A 17,658-nucleotide genomic window follows, 5' to 3' on the forward strand; every position below is an offset into this window, starting at 1 on the left:
TGCAATGGGGGAATATCAATCACATTTCAGACCGAGGCCTACACATTTTGCTCAGCCATTACTTCTAGCTCAACCACATGTCCTTGCAACAGTTCGCCACCACAGCTAAACCACATTACAACAAGTGCAGAATTGTTCATCATTAACACAGTTACCACTATATACAACTCCGGTTCATTGCCCGGCAACCTATTTACAATATTTTAACCATCATACGTTCTTTTAGACCAGATATATTTACAGACACTGAACGAACGTCTTACCCCTGTCAGCATTCCAGATAGTCTGGCGTGAGAGGGGAGGTGCAAGGGGAAAAACGTCACTTCGGCAGGAAGTGACGATTTCAAAATAAAAGGCTATGAGAGTAAAAGATAAAAATAAACAAATTAAAATAAAACGTGAGGGAGGGATTCTTTGTGGAATACATAACAGTATGTTTTATATATACCTGCTACATATGCTCAATCTGTGTAGGGACAATTCACTGTTCTCTGATATGTCAGCACACACACATTTTACACTGTACATTGGAATACTGACAAAGCCTTACTTGGTCATTTACTGTACAACTAGGTTAGGACATTTGTAGGGGCCAGTTTCGAATTGCAGTCTCACGTAGGTGTTTTTTGAGAGTGTTTTTGAAAGTGGGTAGTGATTCACATTCCTTTACAGCTTTAGGTAGGGCGTTCCACATTGATGTGGCATAATTGCGAAACGTGTTTAGTCCCTTGTTTGAGCCGAATCTGGGTTTTACATGATTTGTGGAGCTCCCTCTGGTGTTGTGATCGTGGTATTCACTGACCTTTGGGAAGTATTTTGACATGTACATGGGTACCTTGGTCGCGTAGTGTATCTTGTAGACCAGGCCCATTGCAAGTTGCTGTACTCTGTCGTCTACTCTAAGCCATCCTAGGTTGTCAAAGTGGGCAGGGGTGAGGTGGGTTCTAGGAGTTAGGTCAAGCAGTAGTCTGACTAGCTTGTTTTGAGATGTTTGTAATTTGTTTTTTAGTGCCTTTGAGGTGCTTTGGTACCATGAGGTGCAAGCATAGTCGTAGTACCCTTGAATGAGTGCTCCTGCTAGAGTCTTCAGGGTATTCTTGTTTACCAGAGAGGAGATCCGGTACAAGAATCGCGTTCGTTGGTTGACTTTTTTTATTACATTGGATGCCATTTTGTCACAGGAAAGATTAGCCTCTAGGATGGAACCCAGGTAGGTAATTTCATCTTTCCTTGTGATAATATTGTCACCCACTGCAACCGAGAAGCCGTCGGTCTTGCTGAGTTTGTTATTTGAACCGAAGAGAATGGACTCTGTTTTGCCCATGTGTAATGATAGTTTGTTATCAGCGAGCCATATGCAGATTTTGCCTAGTTCCGAGCTGAGGGCTTTTTCAACCTGTAACTTGTTCTTGTCAGAGACCAGCAGGGCTGAGTCGTCCGCAAACAGGAACAAGTTGCAGTCACAAGCTGACGACATGTCATTTGCATAAATTAGGAATAGTAGCGGTCCTATTATGCTTCCTTGTGGAACACCACAGCTCACTGTGAGGGGGGGGGGATAGGGTACCGTTTACTTCCATACCATATCACAACTCGGCTACAACTGTAAACTTTTAGTCTTCATATTTGGAAGCCTGGGTCATGTTCATAAATTGGGTGTTAGAGGCCTTCAGATGGCCGGTCTTCCGAAGAGAAGAGCCAAACAATTAGCAAGATATTGCTCAGTGTCAGCAATTATTGGCAGCCGGGCAATTTGGAGAAGACGCTGCTATCTGTATCCATGAGCTGTGTGTAGATTGTCCGGTTCATCATCCTATGTGTGTGTGTGTAACTTTGGTTGCCATTGTCAATTTGGGCACGAATGTATCAGAATAACCCACAATGTACAAGTGCACTGATAATATTTGTCTTTATGTGGACATAAATAAAGATTCTAAATGTGTGTGTGTGTGTGTGTGTGTGTGTGTGTGTGTGTGTGTGTGTGTGTGTGTGTGTGTGTGTGTGTGTGTGTGTGTGTGTGTGTGTGTGTGTGTGTGTGCGTGGCAGGCAGCTGAAGGTGGCTACAGGAGAGTGGTTCCTGGAGGAGCGCTCTAAACGCTTTGAGCCGGGGACTGAGCTCAGCAGTGATGTGGTGAAACAGACCATCTGCAACATCCCCCCGGGTGAGCCCTGACCCTGACCCTGACCCTAACCCTAACCCTGACCCTGACCCTGACCCTGACCCTAACCCTAATCCTAACCCATCCTGTAGTGAAGCTACTCAATCTGGATACAAAATTAACAATTGTATGATGACTTTTACACATTTAGTTGTTAACATAAATAAATGAGCTATTTCTTTCATTACAAATGCACAGATTTGCACGTTAGTTTGAACACTTATTTTTCTTAGTAGGTTAAGTCAGAGTTATTGTTTATGATTCAATGTGATGAATAACTAAATAATTGGAGGGGTTTCTATCATCTATCAAATATACCATGAAATGAAATTGACAAAATGTGTGTTTAAAAAGCTGTAAATGACCAGCTCTCTAAAGTGGTCTGCACACGGCGGGCGACCGACGTCGCCTGGCGATGCGATCGCCTGGCGCTCAATGACAATCGCTTGTCCCCCCACACCAGAGGCGACCGTCGCTCTGTCTAGCTGGGGGTGTGGTTACTTGTTTCCCCCCGGAGGGAGATATAGGAGGACGGACCGCCGGGACCGGACGTTATGTTGTTGTGAAGCGAGCGTATTAGCAGCTCTTCACTAGCACTAGCAGGTAGCTGTGTTGTGCGTTACGAGGGAATATTAACCTGTAAAACCCACATTGAGCTGGAATTAAACCACCATATACGAATATAACCTCTCCTCATTCTTCCTGACATTACTGCATGACTGATCGCTACAATACGTTCACTAGGCACCGATTGGACAAGTATTATTATGCAGCTGAGAGAGGATGTTTTTTCACTGAAGACGCCGTTTTGTTCTCAACCATCATTTCTTTGGACAATAAACCTTACAAACTACATCAGCTGCAGCCTGGACATTAAACTCTGTCAACATCCACAACTTATTTTGTTACCCGAGTACAAAAACATCTAGTAGGTGCACCGTGGCGCATTGTCAATTTATTAGTTAATGACAAGCGGCCACTATAGCCTCTCCAACTAACGTTATTTATTTAAATGGTTCCTGTTAATAACAATTAACATAAGTAGCATGGTAAAAATACGTAGGTTATTGATCAATGAATGTATTGATAAATGAATGGTGTACAAATGATACACCTGTGAGGTTTGGTTCGTTCCCCGCCACACGCTCTCCTGAGGTACGGTGCTGATTGGTGCATTCCCCGCCACACGCTTTTTGAGCGATTGCCACTTTCATCACGCAGCTGTCATAGTTTGTGATTATCGCCCCAGAGGGCTTTATATACCTGGACCTTCCTTCTATCGTTGTCGGGTCGTTCTGGAATACAACTGCATTTGCCTGCTTTTTCCCCGTTGCTGTTCCTGGTCTACTTTCTCTCCAGGACCTTTCTGTGGAGAACCGCTGTTGAGAACCTTGTTCCCCGTTTGGAGCTGCGCCTCGTTTTCCCGCTTTACGCGTTGCGCTTGGGTGAGTGGAACCAAACCCCTCTGGATTATTTTGATTGTGTGTTTTAGAAGAGACACTGAAGATTTCGTTACCCCTCTGGATTATTCTGATTGTGTGTTTTAGAAGAGACACTGAAGATTTCGTTTTGTTTGCACTGACTCAGCTAATTGTGTGTTGTGGGGAACACTGAAGACTGTCACTGTCAATTGGTTCTGGACACAGCTAAGGGAGGAGGGAACCACACTGCCTCTGTGTTTCGTTGGACTGTTTCTGATACCTCTCTCTCTCTCTCCGTTTTCCACCCCTGAGTGGAGGCTGGGAGTATCTGCAGAGCCGCTACAACGTCACATGCCATTTCCCCACCGCTATCACCAGGAGGATTCTGCAGAGCCGCAGATGACTCTGCCGAAGGCAGTCTCCCTGTTTGTTTGATAATTGTACTTTACCCTTTTTTTGACTCTGTAAATAAATTCGCCTCAAAAAATAGGATCGAGGCGATTTTTAGCCTGGCGACAGAAATTGCTGCGCGACCGTCGCGTCAAAATCTCCTGCCGTGTGGGTCGTCTCATTCATAACAATGGAGGCGATACAATTCTGTCGGTCGGCTCGCAAAAAAAGTCGGTCGCCCGGCTAAAATCGCCCGCCGTGTGCGGAGCCCTTTAGAAGCGTCATGTCAAATTTGGTGGCAGTATCTACAGTTAAGGTACAAATATTATTTAGTGTTTTCTGTGTAAAGGGAATATGCAATTTAGAGAAGATGGCCGTTACAATTTGTTCAGTAGCTTGGTTTACATTGTGCAGCTCACACAGAAACATGTGATATTTATAGCTGTTATTGATGATTGCTTCAGTTTCTTTATGAAACTGCAATAGTTGTAGTCGTAATATGATAATAGATCGAGATAAAACATTTCTAGAGAAATATGTACCGTAGTTTGCTACTTAAACTACATGACCAAAGGTTAACTACTGAAGAAGCTAAAGAGATATATTGTATTTATTAGTTAACTGTTTATTGCTGGTGTCTTTATTACAAGACGCAGACAGGAAGTCACCAGAGAGCACAGGGAGTGCAGACAGACAGGCTCCACGCAGCAAGCTGAGGTCGGACTCGCCCAGATCCAACAGAAGCGCTACTCAGAATCTGGTGGATGGCATTCGCAGGAAAGGGTAAGAAGTCACACACACACACGCGCACACACACACACACACACACACACACACACACACACACACACACACACACACACACACACACACACACACACACACACACACACACTCTAACCTCAACCATAAGGACTACATGCCTAACCCTACAGCAGGGGTCTCAAACTCAATTGACCTGGGGGCCGCTGGAGGTAGAGACTGGGTGAGGCTGGAGGTAGAGGCTGGGGGCCGCTGGAGGTAGAGTCTGGGTGAGGCTGGAGGTAGAGTCTGGGGGCCGCTGGAGGTAGAGTCTGGGTGAGGCTGGGGGCCGCTGGAGGTAGAGTCTGGGTGAGGCTGGGGGCCGCTGGAGGTAGAGTCTGGGTGAGGCTGGGGGCCGCTGGAGGTAGAGACTGGGTGAGGCTGGGGGCCGCTGGAGGTAGAGTCTGGGTGAGGCTGGGGGCCACTGGAGGTAGAGTCTGGGTGAGGCTGGAGGTAGAGTCTGGGTGAGGCTGGAGGTAGAGTCTGGGGGACGCTGGAGGTAGAGTCTGGGGGACGCTGGAGGTAGAGTCTGGGTGAGGCTGGGGGCCGCTGGAGGTAGAGTCTGGGTGAGGCTGGGGGCCGCTGGAGGTAGAGTCTGGGTGAGGCTGGGGGCCGCTGGAGGTAGAGACTGGGTGAGGCTGGGGGCCGCTGGAGGTAGAGTCTGGGTGAGGCTGGGGGCCACTGGAGGTAGAGTCTGGGTGAGGCTGGAGGTAGAGTCTGGGTGAGGCTGGAGGTAGAGTCTGGGGGACGCTGGAGGTAGAGTCTGGGTGAGGCTGGAGGTAGAGTCTGGGGGCCGCTGGAGGTAGAGTCTGGGTGAGGCTGGGCCGCATCAAATATTCCACAAAAAACGGGTTTCAAGTATTCAAAAAAAAGTACAACTGATCCAATCTTCTCAATCTTTAGCAATAACATTTCAGAACATGAACAGTTCTTCAGAACATGAACGGTTCTTCAGGCTTCTCAGTGGTGTCAGTGGACTCATCCACAGCTATGGAAATGCACTGTGCATTTTTTTTTATTCTATCACAAAGCTGTTTATAAAAAAAAGAGGTAAAAAACAAAATGCCCCACATTTTTTAATAGATTGGGGGCCCACAAATTGATTCTTTAATGGGGCCCAGAATCTCCAGCTACGCCCCTGGCTGGGACTTTTTCCGTCCATTCACCTTTGAATTGCAGTCGACTTTTCTTTTACTGACTATCTTTGAAAATGCCATATTTTTCTGCTGGCTGCCTGCTGGCGAAAATAGGCTAATAGCTACATTTATCTCACAGCGATAAAACTGGGAGTGAGTTTACTGTATATGCGCTTTCAACTCCTTTTCCGATTTTAACTGAAAGAGAGAGACGTCATGCAGTCCGTGAAGACCCGCCCTACTCCCCTACTCTGCCTCTGATTCGCAGACTGTGGCTGAGGGGGAAAAACGCTGACGGGACGCGTATGTGATTGGACCAGACCCGTACACACAGACATATGTGGCAGTGCAGGCGGACAGCGCGCAGCACTGCTCGCAGAGGAGAGATAGCGAGGATGCATTTGCTTCCACTTAAATGATATCACTCCGGAATCACGTTTCAACCAAGTCACTAACGTAACGTTGCTGTCATGAGCCTGCGCTATGGTAGCCTACAACTTAAGTGATCAAATAAATAAAACTTCCTACTCTCGCGCAACGACTCGGCAAACAGTAGTGCACGGGCAGCATTAACACTACACTTTGATGTCCAGTAGGGGGCCGCAAAATATCATGTGTGTATTATGGGTATGTATATATAGAGAGGGAAATGTGTAGGTATATTTGTGTAGGCGGGAATGCTTTGGAGGAGGGACCCAATCTCAAGGTTATTTATTTGTAAGTGTTTACTTTATTTTATTTTGTCTGTACTGTATTGTATTGCTGTTGGCAATAAAGTAAAAAAAAATGAAGTAAAAAGCAAAGGAATGTTCAGTCAATATACAAATATACAATACAGAGTAACATTTAACAGTGAGGTACAAAGCAGAAATGGGATGAGGTACAAAGCTTAGGGTAGGGTGCAAATGAGGTATGAATGTAGTGGTAATCTCTTTAATAATAGATCAATATAAAGTGTGTTAAAGTGAGTAAAGTGAGTGGTAAGGTGAGTGTTTGTTTAAAGTGAGTGTGTACGTGTGGATGTGTATGCAGTGAGTGTAGATGATGATTTGTTACATAGTGTTATTGTCATTGAGCATCCTGATGGCCTGGGGATAGAAGCTCATAACCTAACCCATTTTCATAATTTTCCTTTAGTATATGCTGTATATTATATATATATGTTACAGTACATATAGGAAAACATTACTATACTTTACTATATTTTGTTATTGTGCATAATGACATACATATTAACTGGTTATTGAGCATATTAACTGGCTATTGAGCATATTAACTGATTATTGTGCATATCAACTGGTTATCATGCATATTAACTGGTTATTGTGCATATTAACTGGTTATTGTGCATATTAACTGGTTATCATGCATATGAAAACATTAAATAATATGTATAGGCTATAGGCAGTCGCTTTGCATTATAATAGCCTATATTCTCAAATGGCATTTAATGGCTATCCGACTCCTCGCTATCCTTGCAGACGGACCAGTATACCTTATATCATATCATATTCATATTCATATCATAGTTTACTCTATCAGCCCACCCAGCATGTAATACGTTCTTTGTTAGAACTCAACTCGTTATTATTTTGCGCATATATTGCAGAAATACGGGAACGTTTTGATTCAAAAGGCTTTGACATTGTAAAACTAAATAAGTGAAATTCTGTAAGCAGAATACAAGTCATGATATCACCCACACGATATATGCTCTGTAGATTCCAGAGCATGTATGCTTTTCATTCATTTAAGACACATGTATTGCAAGGGTTTTGTAATACACATACACTCAACAAATAACCTCTGTTCTCGTTGCAATGCGTTTTTTATTCTTTCTTATACAGTAGGAAGGGGGAAGAACACTATATCGTGGGTGTTCATATGACTTGTATTCTGCTTACAGCTTCGAAATTCCACTTGTTTCGTTTAACAATGGCAAAGCCTTTTAAATATAATCAAAACATTCCCGTGTTTCTGCGGTCTGTGCGCAAAATAATAACTAATGCACAGAAGCTTATTTCTGCGTTGTAATTCATATATTCTACCACCGGGCGCCAGCTACGCATGCTCCGAGAGATACGCACAAAGTCAAGTTCACGTTCAAATTGATAAGTCACACACTTTGCTTAGAAATGATCGTACGCACGGGTTACGCACATATCTGTGCGTACGCAACGTTGATAAATGAGGGCCCAGGCCCCCACCTGACAGCGTCTAACAGGTGGGAGACGGTCAACATTCTGAACCTTCCATGGGACAGGTCCAGTATGGGTCCGCCAGGAACCGTAGATAGGCGGCCCGGTCCCACCCGCTGTGCGTTGCCAACCCTGGACCTGCCAAACGTGCGTGCAGGGTGTCTCGCGGCAACGAGGCAAACGCACCCAAGAAAGGGCCGGTTTGATACGGGGGAACAAAAGCTCCCCCACTGAACACCTCCCCGGCATAGATTGCTGAGGAACTGTTCTACAGCTGGACATACAAGGCGTGAGGTCCCCACACTGCCCGATAGGGTGGGTTCCTACACACCGTAGCCCTGCAGTTATATTACTACCACCCAAATCACGCGCGCCTGCCTGACCACCGCCGGTCTTCCGGCCGTGGGAGGCACTAACGTGATATCCAGCCTGGCGGGGCTGGGGGAACTCGCGCTGCGACCCCAAGGGCTTCGAGCTCCCCCGTTGACAACCATTGTTGTTGACAGACACAACACCAGGCTCACCAAACACAGATGCAGAACGTGTGGCGTGGGAGCCGCTTGACAGCACAACATTCTCACGGACAGACCCAGGCCTAGCCAGCAACTGGGTGTCAGCCCCTGTCCCCATGAGAAGCGAAACGTGGGGCCGCTTGCGCTTCATTGAAGGCATGCGGCCCCCTGCCAAAGGAAACAAATCAGAGCCCTTATCCCGCTGGTGTTGGGGGGGGGAGTGACCGGAGAGTGAGCTAGACACAGCTAGACGGCGACGTTTTTTTAGGGCGTGCTCATCTAATGTAGCCGATCCCTCGGACACCAAGGCTGTCGGCCTTGCGATCAACTGTTGTCTTTGTGTCCAGGGTACCTCAGGCGGGGGAAAACATGGCCGCTGGTTGAGGGCCTCGCCACAGCCGCTGCGCAGTGTGAGGCGGTGTGGGGCCTAGGTCAAATACCGCCCGTGCTCCTGCGGAAAGACCAAAGTCCCTCTGCGGAGAGGGGAGCCCTGAGGAGGGAAAAAACTTCTCTCCTCCTCAAGGGGGAGACTGATCCAACCAAGATGTCTGTAAACAAGCGTTGACAGCATCCTAGCCCTCCCTGCGGTTATAGCTTGTGGCTAGGTCAAAGCTAATAACCTCAAAACCTCGCTCGATGTTTCGACGTCGGCTGGCCCTAAGGCCCCACCACCCGACACAATTTTTTACAGAAAAAACAACAATTTTGCTAGTCGCCGCTAATTCTATACCGTGGCGGTATAGGCTTAACAGCCCACCAGCACTGCCTCACTAGTAGGAATGCAGCAACCTCCACTGTGGTGTGCACCCATGAAGGGGTAAATGAATAAATGAATGAAAACTCCACTAACACACTGCAGAATGGGCTAGCCCATACACACAAATGTTAAGGGGATGCAGACCAGAGAAAAACACCAGTCCCGCACACAATTCATAGATTCATAAAAAGCACACCAGCCCTAGGCCTCAGCCCATCCACCCATGAAATGGTAAACAAGCCCCCGTCAAAACTCCCAACAGTAAACACAGATTGACCATCAGCATGAAGGGGAACAAGAACGGAGACCCAGCATTGTAGCATTAGCATTAGCCGCGTGCACTAGGATAGCTGGGAAAACACCCAAAACAGAGTCATGACGACCATGTTTTCCCAAATATTCTGCCCCTCGCGCCAATACACAACTCGGCTGTCTCATGGGACAACGAGCAGTATCACAAATGCTAGCATTAATGCCTGGCAGCGCAGGCCCTACCTGTGCGCGACCTAGCCCGACAGCTCGAGACGAGGAAACCCAGGACAGGCCCGGTGCGCTGTTAGGATGTGCCGAGAAGATTCCAGGGGCTGGTGAACCTCCGGCGAAAACCCAACATTGTGTAATTTCTCTCTGCATTTCATAACAAGCGTCCATGTTGGAAACAAAAAAAGAGGAAGGGGGAGTGTGACCATGTTCGGCGTCTTATAGGAGGACGCAGGGGCGTGGCCTGGTCACGTGCATGGGTGTAAATTGTTTGTTCATGAGCACAGTAGGTGCTAGAAGATAAGAGTTATCTCATTATGGCGAAAAGCGAGACGCGATTGGCCAGTATGATAATATAACTAATGAACTAATGAACACTAATGAACTAGTGAACTAATGAACACTAATGAACACTAATGAACTAATGAACACTAGTGAACTAATGAACTAATGAACACTAGTGAACTAATGAACTAATGAACACTAGTGAACTAATGACTGTTATTCTTATAGCTATGGGCCTATCAATAATGGAAGTTTTCGTATGAAGCTTCACTGTACGGGTCAGACCTCTTACATCAGGCTTGGTCTCCAGTACTCTGCCTAGTGGCCACGACCCCCGTGGAGCAGTTGGGTCAACTACCAGGACGACATCTCCAATGTTAAAGTTTTTTCTCACTGTGTTCCATTTCTGTCTCTCTTGGAGTAGCAGAAGGTATTCTTGTGTCCATCTATGCCAGAACAGATCCGCCATGTACTGTACCTGCTTCCAGCGGCGCCTGGCGTAGAGGTCAGATCTCTGAAACGTTCCCGGAGGTAGGATAGGTTGCGTTTTTAGCAGGAGGATGTGATTGGGAGTCAATGGTTCCAGGTCTTGTGGATCAGAGGACACGGTGGAGAGAGGGCGGTTATTGAGGATGGACTCTACCTCGCAGAAGATGGTTTTTAGGCCTTCATCGTCGAGGGTCTGCTGATGGAGAGTCGAGGTCAGCACCTGACGGACAGATCTTGTGAGTCTTTCCCAGACTGTGAGGCCGCTGGTGGATTAAAAACTCCACTGGATTCCTTCAGGGTGCAAAGCGCCTTGGATTTTCCCTTCGTTTAGTGAACTAACCTTTTTGAGCTCAGCTTGGGCACCCACCAGGTTTGTACCGTTGTCCGATCTGATATGCTTAACCTGACCTCTCCTTGCAAACAAATCTTCTCAGAGCATGAATACATGAGTCTGTGTCTAACGAGTAAGCCACCTCCAGATGTACAGCTCTGCTACTTATGCAGGTAAACAGGGCTCCATACCGTTTAACAATACTCCTTCCTCGCTTCACTTTAAGCTGTCCAAAATAGTCCAATCCGACGTTGGTGAAAGGAGGGAGGTCAGGTCGGACTCTTTCTTGTGGAAAATCGAACATTTTCTGCTCACCTGTCTTGCCTCTCACACGCCGACACACAACACACTTTGAGACTATTTTCCTTGCTGCTGAGTTTCCCTTTAAAACCCAACACTTTTTACGGAGCTCTGAAAGCATGTAGTTTCTCCCGCTGTGTCCAGAGCGTTCGTGGATGTGTCGTAGTAGGAGATCTGAAGTGTGAGCATCTCTGGGCAGAATATAAGGGTGTTTGGTCTCATCAGGCTGCAGATCTGTGTAGGCGGCCGCCTACTCTCACGATGCCTTCATCCAGTACAGGATCGAGCCGATAGATCTTACTGCTCTTCTGCACTCTGCATGGAGCGGTTTCCAGCGCTGCCATTTCCCCTGGGAAGGATTGCTTTTGAACATCTGCCTGTGAGAGGTCTTCCACTGTGAGGAGCTGTCCACCAAGTGTGGCCCGGAAAGCGCTTAGCTCGGTGCTCATCTTTTGGCTGCTCGAGCGTGTGTGGCTGTGACCTGGGGAAAGCTCTTTATGCTTTTTGGCGGTCAACATCGGAGCCTTCTTCACCTTGAGATACCATGCCACTGCTTTAAGTAGCCTCGTCCAATCAGAGAAGCATGAAATAAGATGGTCTGTGGGAGTTTCATTGCTTGCTACTGGTGTGAATACAGCAGCGTTTCTCCTGACCTCTGGGTCATTTTGCAACACTGGCTCGGAGGTCAATGATTTTTCCACAGGCCAGCTTTCCTTTGGCTACTATAGGAACTCTGGAGCATGTATCCACATTTTTTGCTGCATGAATTTGACTGCACTCATTCCTCTCGAGGCGTCATCAGCAGGATTTTCCTTGCTGCTTACATATCTCCATTGAGACCGCTCACTATTGTCACGAATCAGTTGGCAACATAGGTCTTAAACCTAGTGTAGTCATTACCAATGTACTTGAGTACTGTTTGGCTATCCGTCCAGAAGACTGAGGGGTTTAGGTCCATGTGTAGTTCTTTCCTCAGCATTTTGTCCACCTTCACCAACAGTGTTGCAGCTGCCAACTCCAGTCGCGGTACTGTGATGTGCTTTAAAGGAAGGACTCTGGATTTTCCTAGGACAAAGGCAACATGAACAACATCCTGAATGTTAACCTACGTTTTTTCTTTTTGGGGTGGTACACCCCATGGTGTGGTATGTACCTTTGTGTCCGGGTGACTGTGTCAGCTCTTCCTGTGGGCTCTGCGTAGTTGTTCTCCAAGATGTCGTTGAGGAATGCAACGTATTCCTGCTTGTAGTGCTGGTCCCGGTTCATCTTCCTTTTTAAAGGAATTCTGCAATTTGGCGGTTGTTAGGCATGCTGACATTGGCTTTCCTGAAAGGCAACTTTAGACTGTAGTGTCCGTTTTGTAGGGTAGCCTCACTGGCTACTTTCAAAAACATTTTGTCCTCAACTGACATCTCTGGCTTTTCCTCAGATGGCACTTCGTTGAAGTCCTGGTTGTACTGTGACATTAGAAGATCTTCCAAACTTGTGGCTGATATCCTATTCACAGTCACTCTCTCCGTATTGTCCTCACCGCCGTTTCTGAGTGGGCGTGGCCCATTTACAACCCACCTCAATAGAGTTTTTACTGCGTAGGGGCCCTCACCTTGGCTATTAATAACCTCCCATGGCTCTAACAGCTTTGGAGCATTGGTGCCAACTAATAATTCCACTTTAGCACTGATACTGGGAAGTTTGACTTTATTCAGGTACGCCCACTGCGTTAAGTCATTCTGATTGGGAATGCTACCTGAGGTGACTGACATTTCTGGCTGGGTGAAAACGTCAGGAAGAGGTAAGAAGTTGTCGCTGTCCAGTGCTGAAACTTCAATTCCAGGTATGACATGAGATGGCACCAGTTTTTTCTGATTCATTGTGCTTAACAGAATATGAGTTTTTCTGCCTTTCAGATTGAGTTTAGACATCAGCGCTTCGGAGCAGAAGGTAGCGGTGGAACCAGGGTCCAGGAGTGCATAGACTTGCAAGACTTGACTGCCTTTTGCTGCCTTAACCTGAACTGGGACAATGGACAGCACATTCTTTTGTTCACCGGCCCCTATGTGACCACATAACTCTGCTGTGGTTCTGCCTGCTACACCAGAGGGCCTTTCAGTCTGGTTAGTTGGACCATTTTTAACATAGATGTGCAGGGCACTTGGGTGGGCTTGCTTGCAAACTCTACAGGTGAGGCGTTGTTTACAGTCTCTACTAACGTGGCCAGTGGAGAGACAGCCAAAGCATATGCCCTTGATCTTTACAAAGTTCAGTTTGTTCCTATGTGTTTCTTCCAAGAACTGTTTACACAATTCCAATGTGTGCTTGCACCTACAGAAGGGACAGGAGGGTTCACACTCTTTTTCTTTTGGGGAAATAGTGACACCTGTGGCAAAACTGCTGTCATACACCCTTGGGATCTGTGGCTTAACAGGAAATCTAGTCTTTGCAGCCACCTTTCCTTTGGCAGCTGACTGGTCTTGAAGATCACCAAAAACTGGGTCTGCTGCTATGCGAGCTTGCCTTTCAATGAAACAGACAAGGTCTAAAATCCTTATTCTACGACTGCGCTCCTCTTGCAGTGCGTAGGCTGTGCTGCGCCATCTCTCCCGGAGCTTGTACGGTAGCTTAAGCACAATGCTTCTCATGTTGGACACTGTGTCTAGTTCCTCCAAGTACTCCATTTCCTCCATAGCATTGCAGCAACTCGTTAGAAACATGGCGTAATCCTGCAGCGACCTTGAATCCTCAGTTTTTTTTTTGTCTTTTTCCCCCTCCATTTTCCTCCGATTTTCTCCCATCCCAATGTTAGTCGTATGCCAATTCCCAGTCCCTTCCTGGTCGCTGCGCTTTACCCCCCACAGTCAGATCATTTGGGAGAGTGGAGGCTACCACGTGCTTCCTCCGACACACGTCCAGCCAATCACCGCTTCTTTTCACCTGGCAGCGCGGATTCTCATTGAGAGGGCGTAGCGTGTGGGAGGACCACACTATCCCCCTCACGTCCAATCCGCGCTTAACAGGCGCCCCGACCGAACTGTAGGAGTCGCTGTTTACAACGACCCGGACCCACCCCGCCAGCTTCTCCCACCCTCTGATACAGCCAATTGTATCAGTGCAGACGGCCAGCCAAGCTGGTGACAACCCCGGAGCTGTGAGCTGGATTCGAACAGGCGAATCAAGCTCACAGCTCCGGGGCTGGTGACGAACGCAATCTCCGCTCGACCACCTAACCGCCCTCTTGAATCCTCAGTTTTAACCAGGGGCCAGGATAGAGCTTTTTCCAGGTAAGCACAAGAGAGCTTGTATTCGTTCCAAAAGTTTTCCTTTAGTAAACCTTTTGCTTTCTGATAGCCTCTGTCTGGAGACATGTATTCACAGATTTTGACTAGCCGTTGAGCTTGGCCTCTTGTAAACTGTATAAGGAACTGCAACCTGTCTGTTGTTGTCTGTTTTGCTTTCAATACAATGTTCAAAGGAGTGAATAAAGGACTCCAGAATGTGTCCATCAAAGGGTGGAATGTTTCCCTGCGGCAGCGTCGAGAGAAGTTGTTGTTTCACAAGAATCCTTGTCATGCTGCTTTGATTTTCCAGTATTTTAATCAAGTGGTCATCCTTTGCTGTGCTGGGCGTAGGGGGGGCTTTGTCTTTGTGTCAAAGTTGGCTGTGTGTTTTGGGGCATGACAGGTCGAATATTGTGCACTGGTGGTGGCTGATGCTGATCATTAATGTCATCTTCTGGCTGAACATCGGGCCAACTGTGAGCATTACCTTCACAAACATTAAAAAAGGGCAAGTGATGTGCGCCTGCCTTGCTCCTAACAACTGGAGCACCTCTGTCATAAGGATGAACTGAAATATCTGACTTTGAATTTACCAGTGTGGTAGCTGCTGCTTCAGCCTGTACAGGGCTGCCCCTTTTTAATTCAATGTCTTTAAGATAGTTAATTTAGGCTGTGTTGACTGCTATTTCTCCTTGTAATTCTAATGTTTCTCTTTTTTTGGTAACATTTGTTCCTGTTCTTCAATGGCATGGTTTCCTTGTAACATAGAAGCTTTAGCCAATAAGGCTTCTCTCTCTGCCTCCGCGTTGACGCGTAATACTGAGGAAGAAGAAGAGTGGGAGGAAGAGTGGCTGGACCTCGTTGAGCGTGCATAAAAAAAAAATTGATCGCCGTCTTCATTTACCCATTCACCTTCTTCAGCTGGCAGACTGAGTGAATCAGCATTTTCTATGTCGGTTATCCACTTTGTAACTTTGGCAAGGAATGAGATTATGTGCGTACATCTCGGCTGATACTATTTCTCATCATCCTCTTTTCTTGCGCTCTCATCTAACATTTGCGCATATGAGACATATTGTCAAGTTAGACCGCGCTCTCAAGTTCTGACACTGGGTGCTGTAATCCCATAAAGTTGAATATAACAAAAGCAGGATAGCCGGACCAGCACTCTCAGGTTCAATAGTTTTAATGGCAGCCTGAAATGGAAACAGACATGTTTCGGAACTATGTCCTTCTTCAGTGATATGGCTAGCCTCTGTTTGCAGCCTCACCCGTCGGGCCGGCGTTTTTCGTTTTTGATTCCTTGGATCTCTTTGATCCTCCAATAATCCTTGCTCTTCAATCACAGCTTGTCAGTGACTTATTGTAGTGGCCAAAATCCAAACAAGTCTGTCCTATAACTATATTTGAAGGGCTGGGAAGCAGTGTCAGACTCGCAGTTGCAGAACAGAAAACCATCATTCAAAAAAGAACAGTTGTCATTCAAAAAAGTTCCAAGTTCAATGTTAATCCCTTGAGACAACATTTACCTCCCTTAATGTAACATATAACGTATTAAATAGATTGCATTTATATACCGCTTTTATCCCAAAGTGCTTTACAGCGTATGCCTCACATTCACCCATTCAGACGTCCACACAGCAACGGCAACCTGCTCGTCAGGAGCAGTTAAGGGGTTGAAGTGGTTAAGCTCCAGGTTCAGAGCTGTGAGCCCTACATTTAAACACAACTCATTTAGCTCACCAGGTCAAGTGCTGTGGCTCTGATTTCTAGCTTAGTGAGACAATTGGTTGTTATATTGATTTGACTTGACTGTCCAAGATGGTAGGAGCAGCGAGTTGTGTTTTAGGCTGGATCAGCTCCTCCTGCCTGGCCTCAGCAAATAATAATAATAATAATAATTATAATTATAATTATAATAATAATTGTTAGACTAGAAGTCTTTATTTGTCATGCAGTTTAACACACACACACGACATGGGCGACCCACAGGAACACACACACACACATGCACTGAGTCGCAGATGAAATGTCTCTCTGCACTTTTCCCATCCCGTCGTTCTTCCCCCCATGGGCAGCCGGGAGCAGATACTGTAGGGGCGTCAACGTGAGCCGCGCCCCGGGGACCAATCCAAGTGCTCCTGTCCGTCTTCGTCAAGGACGCCACAGCGTTAGCGATCTGTTGTGCATGTTTTTCCATTGGGTTTATCTTATCGGGGGGGAAACCCTTGTGAGCACGGGGAGAACATGCAAACTCCACACAGAAAGGCCTGGGAGATACCCCACCTGGGTACCTGGCATCATGGAAACCTGGTCCCCAAGCGGGAATCGAACCCTGGACCTTCTTGCTGTGAGGCGACAGTGTTAACCACTACACCACCGTGCAAACAGCAGCTAGTGACATCTCAGGAGTTAACCCTTTCACTGCCACACTACAGAAGGTTAACCCTTTCACTGCCACACTACAGAAGGTTAACCCTTCCATTGGTAGTGTGATAGTAAAGGGTTAACCTTCTGTAGTGTGGCAGTGAAAGGATTAACCGGCTGTTGTGTGGCAGTGAAAGGGTTAACCTTCTGTGTATTGTCCCAGTGAAAGGGTTAACCGTTTGGTAGTGCGGCAGTGAAAGGGTTAACGCAGAGATACAGTGTACCGACTGTGTTTATACAATTACATGCATCACTGAATATATCCAGTATGAATAAAGTGTGTGTGTGTGTGTGTGTGTGTGTGTGTGTGTGTGTGTGTGTAGCATGAAGGTGGAGAAGAGGGTGAGACGGTCTAACATGAAGCCAGAGAACGGCGTCCACAGCAGAAGCTCTCAGTCTGTTCATGACTCTGATGCCCGCAGCCTCCACAGCACACACTCTGTGGCCCACTCTCAGAGGTGAGTTCTCTCTCTCTCTCTCTATCTGCTCTCTCTCTCGCTCTCTCTCTCTCGCTCTCTCTCTCTCTCTCTCTCTCTCTCTCTCTCTCTCTCTCTCTCTCTCTCTCTCTTCTCTCTCTCTCTCTCTCTCTCTCTCTCTCTCTCTCTCTGCTCTGTGCCCCACTCTCAGAGGTGAGCTCTCTCTCTCTCTCTCTATCTGCTCTCTCTCTCTCTCTCTCTCTCTCTCTCTCTCTCTCTCT

The 17,658-nt window shown here is 46.9% G+C and overlaps 1 protein-coding gene across 1 annotated transcript in view; it reads left to right on the plus strand.

Moving 5' to 3' along the window:
• Nucleotides 1-17,658, plus strand: part of sytl5 (synaptotagmin-like 5) — a gene marked incomplete at both ends in the record, with an annotated part of 153,955 nt that overhangs the window by 98,414 nt on the left and 37,883 nt on the right. The window contains 3 exons of the mRNA XM_084314073.1: nt 2,047-2,162; nt 4,621-4,753; nt 14,938-15,010. Coding sequence (XP_084170199.1) covers nt 2,047-2,162; nt 4,621-4,753; nt 14,938-15,010 — 322 coding nt within the window. The remainder of the gene's footprint in view (nt 1-2,046; nt 2,163-4,620; nt 4,754-14,937; nt 15,011-17,658) is intronic.

The sequence above is a fragment of the Notolepis coatsorum genome (assembly GCF_963971535.1).
Source record: "Notolepis coatsorum genome assembly, chromosome: 5".
In the NCBI taxonomy this organism is placed as follows: domain Eukaryota; kingdom Metazoa; phylum Chordata; class Actinopteri; order Aulopiformes; family Paralepididae; genus Notolepis; species Notolepis coatsorum.